Source organism: Haliotis cracherodii, unplaced genomic scaffold (assembly GCF_022045235.1).
Source record: "Haliotis cracherodii isolate W230 unplaced genomic scaffold, xgHalCrac1.p SCAF_7, whole genome shotgun sequence".
Taxonomy (NCBI): domain Eukaryota; kingdom Metazoa; phylum Mollusca; class Gastropoda; order Lepetellida; family Haliotidae; genus Haliotis; species Haliotis cracherodii.
This window is the reverse complement of record NW_027266330.1, coordinates 47,750,652-47,759,680: the sequence shown is the minus strand read 5'-3', so window position 1 is coordinate 47,759,680 and position 9,029 is coordinate 47,750,652. Positions and strand designations below refer to the sequence as shown.

Below are 9,029 nucleotides of genomic sequence, written 5' to 3'. Positions count from 1 at the left end.
ATGGGTAAATGTGGTACCGCACTGTTTGTGGTAAGCGGCGTCTTGCTGGCAGGTCTTGGTTACATGTTGTACACACCTCTACCTGATCACCTTGGCAACCAGTGGCAGCTCAAGACGATGTTTGCCAAGATAAAGTTCAGTTTCGTTGTCGTAAGTAGACCAAACCCAATACAATGTATCCGGGAACTATATCTGATTAAGAGGGTTGAACACAGCTTTAAACATGATTTTGTTAATGTGACAAGGCATTTGTTTCATACTTAAAGAAAAGCCCAAAGCGACGCAAGTCTTAGATGTTTAACATCAAGGGTTGTAATCTGTGCGAATCAAGAATCGAAACCGACGATCAGCGGATCACGTTTCAGATAAGGGACATAACTCTGCGGTCAAAAGCTAAGATTGTATCCCGCTAGTGACCGGGTTGTTATTTAGCCTTGGGATCAACAATGTTTACAGGTCTTTACAGAGAGGGGCGGTCGGGTAATCTAGTGGATAAAGCGTTCGCTCGTCACGCCGAAGACCCGGGTTCGATTCCCGACATGGGTACAATATGTGAAGCCCATTTCAGTTGCTGGAATATTGCTGAAAGCGGCGTAAAACCATACTCACTCACTCACTAACTCACAGTGTTGTCACTACCCCCAAGAGTACAGTACATACACCCTATGCACTCAAACGAACCCACTCGTGCGATGGTAGATGGCCAGATGTTGGAAACACGAATACATACACTCCAAACACTAGTATCAAAACGTGTGGTGTCACCATAGGCAATTGAATGTGCCTCTGTTCACCAGCAGGGAATGGGTACCCGGTATGTGATGTGGATGTAAAACACTCCAGCGCCCGTAGGCAGCTTTGGGTGTATACTTCCCAGGGAGTTGAGAATGATAACTGTAATGCAAACGGATCCAGTAGTCGGAGAACAGATAGAACCGCATTTCAGCAGATACTAGTAACTGGATACCTGCGGTATATAAATGTATATTATAATAATTTAGACCAGTGATGGCACACATAACACTGCTTGGCCATCGGAGCAGGTGACACGCAGTCATTTCGGTCACAGGATGAAGCATGTTTAGTGTAGGATATGTTTGTTGTCACTGAGGACATACCTAAAATGTCCAGGGATCATTTTCGTGTTTTTTTTGGCTAAAATAGAAAACATTTCACCCACGAAGAATTTCTGCCTAAAACCTTTCAATAAAATGGCTTCCAAAGAAAGTATGTCAGTATCATCGCATACTCTGCTTTTTGTTCTGGAAGTCTGAACTGTTTTATCAACTTGGCCTGAGTGGGAAAGACAGGACTGATGTTATACGGGGCAACATTAACTACCTCATGACGTCGCCGCCATCACAGGAGGATCAAGCAGCACTTGAGGTAATCGCGTCCTTTTTTCGCGACCTTCTGTTTACTTTGAAGACTACAGTTCACAACGATTTTGTAGTAAATAATAAGGGGCTAAGGGGAGTCAGGGTGTTTCCCACCTTCGATTATCACCCATGGACCCTAATGGTTTTACCAGAAAGATACACATTGATGAAGCAGTCCGTATATCTCGCCATATTGTCTGTGTGTGTGATTTCATCCCCCTCCCTTGTCCTTGCAATTGACCAGCCTCTCCGATCAAACCTTGAATTGCTTACATCGTTTCAGATTTACGACACGGAATTGAATGGAGTCCCAGTAAGGGTCTATAAACCCAAGTCAGCCACAGGGGCACTGCCTGGATTGGTGTATTACCATGGCGGTGGCTGGGTAGTCCTGAACATTCGTAAGTATAATATTATGTCTAGGTGTTGTCGCTCTGTGAAATATCTTTATGGAGTGGTAATTAATCCTTGAGCTGGTGTGTTTTTATTCTGTTTCCTGCATGTATGTGCAATAACATCACTTTAATCCAGACCACTTTGTCCGGAGATCGGAGAATCATAAATAGCATTGATGTAGATATAAGTGGAATTCCCACACATAAACGGTCTGGAAGGTGTGTTACTGGAAGGCGTGTGAAGTGGATTGACGAGGGTCGGGACTACGGATTCCACTGTGTGCTTGATACACACATAAACCATGCATATGTTGTTTCCAGCTGCCTACGATGCTCCTTGCGTACACATCGCCCGCAAAGCCAACATCATCGTCATATCCGTCGAGTAAGTCGAGACCTGTGAGTGAGCGAGTGAGCGAGTTGGGTTTAACGTCGCTTTTAAAATTATTCCAGTTATATCAGGGCGTGTCAGCTTAATGTGGGAGTAAAGCCCGAAGTGAAACCTACGAGCACGGTATGGTGCTGACGAACCTAGACAAACATAACTGGGACGAACCGGGATTCGAACCCACAATCATAGGTTTCTGGCGTGCCCAAGGGACACAACTATGCACAGCGAATCGCGGCGCCTTAGACGACTGGGCCACCCGTGCCCCCTCGAGACCTTTAAAAAAAAAGGAGAAAATGACTGGCACAAACATGATATTGTTGCAAGGTGTTTTAATTTTAAAAATATTTAGGCTCACAGTTTGAAATAAAAAATATCTCGTTTTGCTAAAACATAACAGCTAATCTTGGTATAAAAAATCCCAGGTACAGCAAGAATGTCAAATGGTCGGTCGCTTATCTGCCACATATGTACCCCCAACCCCACCTCTCCGTGTTTGCGGGCGAACCCTAAGATTCTACCCGTTAACGTAGGTGGTTTTATGTGAACCGGCGCACTGTTCAGAGTTGTCTCCCTTGGCTATTAAGATGTCATTCTCCGAAAAAGAGAGATCTACACGTGTTTCTAAGGCTCTGTAAAAATACACGAATCTCCCAATAACATTATAGCAATAATTTCATTTCGCCAGGTACCGCTTGGCCCCAGAACATCCATTTCCTGCTGGTTTTGATGACTGTCTCCAGGTGGCGCTGTATGCGTTGAAACAAGGTCGTGACCTCGGTCTTGACCCGACCAGGGTCGCAATAGGAGGTAAATGTCATGGTCACCGATTGTTTGCAGGGGACTCGGGAACACATGGCGGTGCAGTGACGTAAACCGATACTAATACAGTAAACTACGGTTATAACGAACTCAAAGGGACCACTAATTTTAGTTCGTTATAACCGTAGTTCGTTATAAGCATATATACTGCATAACTACAGCAAATGTTGGACAAAAAAGTAAGTTTGTTATAAGCGTGTTCGTTATAACCGTACTTTACTGTATAGCTTCTTGAATTCTAAGCAGCATGCCTGCAAGTGTCTGGAATAAGATGGTTTCTTTTTCTGTAGGTTTAATATTCCTGGACCACAAGCCATGTAGGTCCCCAGTTATCTTGATTGCTGTTAAGAGGCAACTAAATAAAGCCAGTGTTCGGGCTGTTTGACTGATCATGTTGTTGATTTCAATCACTGGTTTGTAAGGCCGCCATCCCATCCCAAATTTTGCTTAATGCGGTGCAAAGGGGTTTACTGATTTTAAAATCCAGTTTCCACCCTTGCCGAACTAGGCTTGAATTCCGGAGTTACATTTTGGCTGGACTAATGCATAGTCCAATCAAAATCGCGTAACGAAATCAACATCTAGTTCGTAAACTGCCGTGCAGATTTCGGTCGATTGCAGGACTTGCAAATCATGTGTACCGTCAACTTAGCATCAATAGATATTTTCCAATTATTTTCACGTTTTCAATCAAGGTGCTCACGTGATTTGATGCACTTCGCGAAGTAAGACTCGTTTTATTACAGTATAGATCTTGATTAGCCATCAGATCGACTTCCCTCGGCGTCACCCTTTGCAAATGCATCTAATTGGTCAATAGGAGGGACATGGAAGGGACATAACTTGTATTAGCCACTGGTGCCGCTACAATCGAACACAGAAATTCCGGTCGAGTTCGGCAAGGGTGGAAACTAAACTTTTACTGTCGGTTAATTCCCTTGCCTTGGGAAGATGAATGCGGTGATAAACAACACCGATTATGGCGATTAGTTCAGGCAAGAAGCAACTCTTACGTTAAAAATCGCCCAATCTTTTGAAATAAGGGAATATTTTCCCCGGAAAAAACAAAGCTTGATTATTCAACTTTTTCAAGGCTCACATTGATTAATCACAAAATGAGTAGATGTGACGATTTCACTGTCCGTTTCTCCACATATTGTTTTGAATCAAAGATTCCAATTTCTCCTAGGTGACAGTGCCGGTGGCAATCTGGCTGCAGCAGTTTCCTTGAAGCTGAGACACCAGAAGATAAAACCAGCTCTAAAGTCACAGCTCCTAATCTACGGGATATTCCAAATGTGTGACAAATCTCTGCCATGCATGAAACTGCGCGAGAAATATGAGAGCTCCGCGGCGATGTCTGTCTTCTTTACTCGTGCCTATTTCAATTTAACAAAGACTCAAAGTGATCTCTTAATGGCCAGGAAGTACTCGACACCGGAATTGGTGCAGAGATGTACTAAACTCGTCGATTACAAACTACTCCCGAAAGAGTTAATTCCAGATGGCTACGAACCGGAAGTTACTCTGGCAAGCTCTGTAACCGATGACGTCAAGTATATCAGCAGACTTATGAGTGATACCAGGGTGGCACCGCTGATGGAGGAGGATCTGAAGAATCTGCCAACTTCTCTGGTTGTGGCTGCGGAATGGGACCAACTTCGCGACGAGAGCTTCATCTTTGCTGAGAGACTGAAGCATGCTGGGAACAAAGTCCAGCTTCAGTACCTGTCGGACTCGTTTCATGGAATCTTGAATGCATTTGATTTTGAGAAGTTTGGGTTCGATGCCGGTCCAAAAATCATGAGCAGTATTGTAGATTTTATCAACAAAGAACTGAAATGATAGCACATTGTATTCATAAGTACATGTTTTTTTGTAATTTTATATATCTATAATGCTTGAAATCAAAGCTTCAACAAATCGATCACTTGTTTTCCGTTTGCTATAGCGCTACAAATGACTATGATGGAAATAGTGAGTGAGTGAGTTGGGTTTAACGCTGCTTTTAACAGTATTCAACTTATATCGCGGCGTGTCAGCTTTATGTGGGAGGAAAGCCCTAAGTGATGCAGGTCTCAGACGTTTATCACTTCGGTGAAACCCACGAGCACGGGTATGGTGCTGTCAAACCTAGAAACATAATTGGGGCGAACCGGGATTCGAACCCACAAGTTTTTGGCGTGCCCAAAGGGACGCAACTATGCACAGCGAAATGCGGCACCTTAGACGACTGGACCACCCGTGCCCACAGTAAATAAGGACTGCCGAGTCTAAGGAAATTATTTGTTATACACCATAAGGCTACGCCTGTGACGTGTATTTGTAAGATATCGTGTCTGTTTTATGCTTTTCGTTAAATGCGACTGTGCTTGTCGTAAAAGGCGACTAACGGGATCGGGTGGTCAGGATCGGGTGGTCATATTTACGAGTTAGCTATACTCAACTGCAAAAGAAACGTCACTTCATCAAAATACCTCATGAATGTTTCCCACTGAAATATCAATGCATTTTGGGGACATTATTTTTACATAAGTCTGTATCCAAATGTAATGTTAACGGCCAAAAGTGCCGCAAATGTGGATTATATGGGTCGCCAAAACCAGCTTAACAAACGACCATGGTACAAATTATAGCCCCGAATGCCTTCCATGAAAATTAAAATTCAGTTGCGTTTCCGTTTGCCGGCATCCAGCATTGTGGATCCAACATCACTCTCTCTCTCTCTCTCTCTCTCTCTCTCTCTCTCTCTCTCTCTCTCTCTCTCTCTCTCTCTCTCTCTCTCACACACACACACATTATATATATATGTCATTGATCCCAATTGCGTGGATCGATGCTAATGATGTCAGTCACTGGATTGTCGGGTCCAGACTCAATCATTTACAGACCGCCGTCATAGCTGGAATATTGCTGAGTGCGGCGTTAAACAACAAACAAATCATTGATACAGGAAGACACACTAATTTGGAACTCAAACGGTGCTTGGATCAATCTGACTTTGAAATAAACGTGATGCACCCATGTGTGATCACGTGACCCACCATTTGCTGAAAATCACGTTTTCTCGTGAAAATCGCGTGAAAATGCATAAAATGCAGCTGTTGTGTTTCTCGAGGCTGGTGTGTCAACACGTCAATTTGCCAGAAGGTCTTATTGTCACAATTCAACAATCGTCAGGCTAGCACAGCGCCAACGACAAACTGGAACCACACGTGATCGACCACGCCCAGGACATCCAAGTGTCACGACCCCGGCCCAAGATCGTCGCATCGTCTTTGCTCATTTAAGGAACAGGGTCGGGGGTTCGAACATGAACCTCGACACTGTACACATAGGGGCGGTGTTACAGAGTGGGGAAAAGCGTTCGGTCATCAAGCCGAAACACCGGGTTCAGCTCCCAATTAGGGAACAATGTGTGAGGCCCATTTCTGGTGTATGATTTAGAATTGATTATGGTTTTGTGCAACCATATTCACAACCACAATATTAGCATTCTCCCATCAATATCACGACGGGGAACACCACAAATGGTCTTTACACATTGTACCCATGTGGGGAATCGACCCGGGCCTTCGCCGTGACGAGCGAACGCTAGGCTACCCGACCGCCCCTCGATGGCTATTTATATGTTGGAAGAACTTGAGTGAGTTTAACGCCGATTTTAACAGTATTCCAGTTATAAGCCCGATACATACATTTTATGGTGAATGAGGGAGTAAGTTTCAGCGTGTCGGCTTAATGTGGGAGGAAAGCCCGAAGTGATGCAGGTCTTAGACGTTTACCACTTCGGTGAAACCCACGAGCACGGGTATGGTGCTGACAAACCTAGAAACATAATCAGGGCGAACCGGGATTCGAACCTACAATCATAAGTGTCTGTGCCCGTAATGGACGCATATATTCACAGCGAATTGCGGCACCTTAGACTGTGCCACCTGTACCCCCGATTAATTTTATAACAATTATATATTTATATTTCCGACAGACGGGACAGCTTCGGTTTTTACCCGTGCTCGTGGGTTTCACCGAAGTGGTAAACGCCAGAGACCTGAATCACTTCGCGCTTTCCTCCAACATAAAGCTGACACGCTGACACTTATTCCCTCACTCACTATAAAATGTATCGCCAAAACGCATCCCACTCTGACGGTTGGTTGGTAGGTTTGTTGTTTAACGCCGCACTCAGCAATATGCCAGCTATATGACGGCGGTCTGTAAATAATCGAGTCTTGACCAGACAACCCAGTGATTAATGTCATGAGCATCGATCCACGCAATTGGGATCGATGACATGCATCAACCAAGTCACTGAGCCTGACCACCCGATCCCGTTAGTCGCCTTTTACGACAAGCATAGTCACCTTTTACGGCAAGCATGGGTTGCTGAAGACCTATTCTACCCCGGAATCTTCACGGGTTCCATAGGGTTAGAAATAACCGAATTCACAAAAAATCGTATGTGCACAAATACAAATATGACTTCATACGCCCAGTGTATTGTTCACGTCATCAGGATGGCATTGTTAAAGGGCAAGTTCACACGAAAATAAACCTATTTTTCTTGTACTTTTTCATCATGAAAAGTATTTCCCTAGTAGTTTTAGAGGCAAAACAATTAAAATATCACACGTATCAAATTTATTTTATTCATAAAATCGGTTCATATTTTTCACATTTACAGAGAGTTCTATTTCCATAATAAACACACCATGGCTTATGCCCCTTGCAATATGACGTCATTGGTGCCAATTGATAAAGGAATGACGTCATAAGACTTTATTAGAAGCGTTTCACGTGGTGTATGTAGGTGTGTGGTTCTATCTTCTCAAATGCGCAGCGTAGTTATTGTTTTGTTCGGTGCCGAGCTGTCCAAGACACAACGCTTATCACAATTACTCTAAAGTTATTTCGTTTTCCAAAATCGCGACTGAAAAGACAACAATACACTGATAACATACTGTAAGATTTGCAATTATGGTTGGAAGGGTCCGTTGTATGAATTGCGCTTATTCGTTTATTTGTGTTGCGCAAATTCGCTCTTGCTGAGTTGCTGTCGTCTTCCGTGAGAGTTTAGATACCTGCTGGTTCTGAAACCACAGGACCATATGTAACTAATCATAACAATAAAAAAAACTCGCCAAAAAATTATAGACGAGGCCGAAGGCCGTTTTTGTTACTATTATTAGTTACATATGGTCCTGTGCTGAAACTGATCGGAAGCGGATGGTATACGATCCTTATATGGAAACGGGCTAAAGGGACAGCACTCTCATCAAGACACTGACTGGGATGTTTTTGTAAACAAACGCCGTAAAGTTGAAGTAACTCGATCAGGTAAGTTTGCTGTTTTAGTTTATTCTAACCACATCAGTATTTAAGAAATTATTTTAGCAGGGGTAGAGCTATATTTGTACATAGTTTCACTTGATAATCATGAATATCGGCGATGTTGTCTCGTTCACGTGTTCACTTCCTGCATGGTTATTATCAATACTCCTGATCAGCTGATCGTTGCACAAACTCCTGTTGATGGAGTAAGTTGTGTTACGTAATGTTACGTAATGTTTTAGTTTTACAGCCATTCCCGTCTGGAATTAACACAAATCATCTCATTTCGGTAATTAATAAACTTTATAATAACACAGGAAAACAATTTATAAATTATATAAACTCATGAAATCCTGTGTGTTTGTGTGTGTACATAATCTTTAAATAATCATGAACAATAATTTTGATTCAGACTGTCGAAGCAAAAATCCGCAAAAATACATTGTTGCAACATGTTTGTTTTTTTATATTTAGGCTTTATATATTTTTTATTTAAAAAGATATCTGGTTTTGCTGGTTTGTAGCTGACAAAATATCCAGTCACTATCCAAACCATCGCCCACCTACCACCCAAAATATTCAAATTTCATGTTCAATGCAATTTACACATATATACAATTTATAGCACATTGATACATGAAAAAAAATCAAATAACCATTTTATATTTTGTGATAGTGAGATATAGATGACAAAAGTGTTAATGTTTCTATGTT

At 42.6% G+C, this 9,029-nt stretch overlaps 1 protein-coding gene across 1 annotated transcript; it reads left to right on the top strand.

The window, feature by feature from the left end:
• Positions 1-4,847, top strand: LOC139447748 (arylacetamide deacetylase-like). Its single transcript, XM_071229235.1, has 6 exons — positions 1-150; positions 1,270-1,386; positions 1,663-1,780; positions 2,096-2,159; positions 2,851-2,972; positions 4,174-4,847. Exons 1-6 carry the CDS (start codon positions 1-3, stop codon positions 4,827-4,829), a joined length of 1,227 nt encoding a protein of 408 aa, XP_071085336.1. The 3' UTR covers positions 4,830-4,847.
• The last annotated feature ends 4,182 nt before the right edge of the window (positions 4,848-9,029 follow it).

Bases quoted from the DNA above. Each gene is read 5' to 3' on its own strand.
- LOC139447748 (XM_071229235.1), top strand. From the start codon at position 1: ATGGGTAAATGTGGTACCGCACTGTTTGTGGTAAGCGGCGTCTTGCTG. The intron at 1,387-1,662 runs GTAATCGCGTCC...ACATCGTTTCAG, and splicing joins AGGATCAAGCAGCACTTGAG to ATTTACGACACGGAATTGAA. The intron at 1,781-2,095 runs GTAAGTATAATA...TGTTGTTTCCAG, and splicing joins CTGGGTAGTCCTGAACATTC to CTGCCTACGATGCTCCTTGC.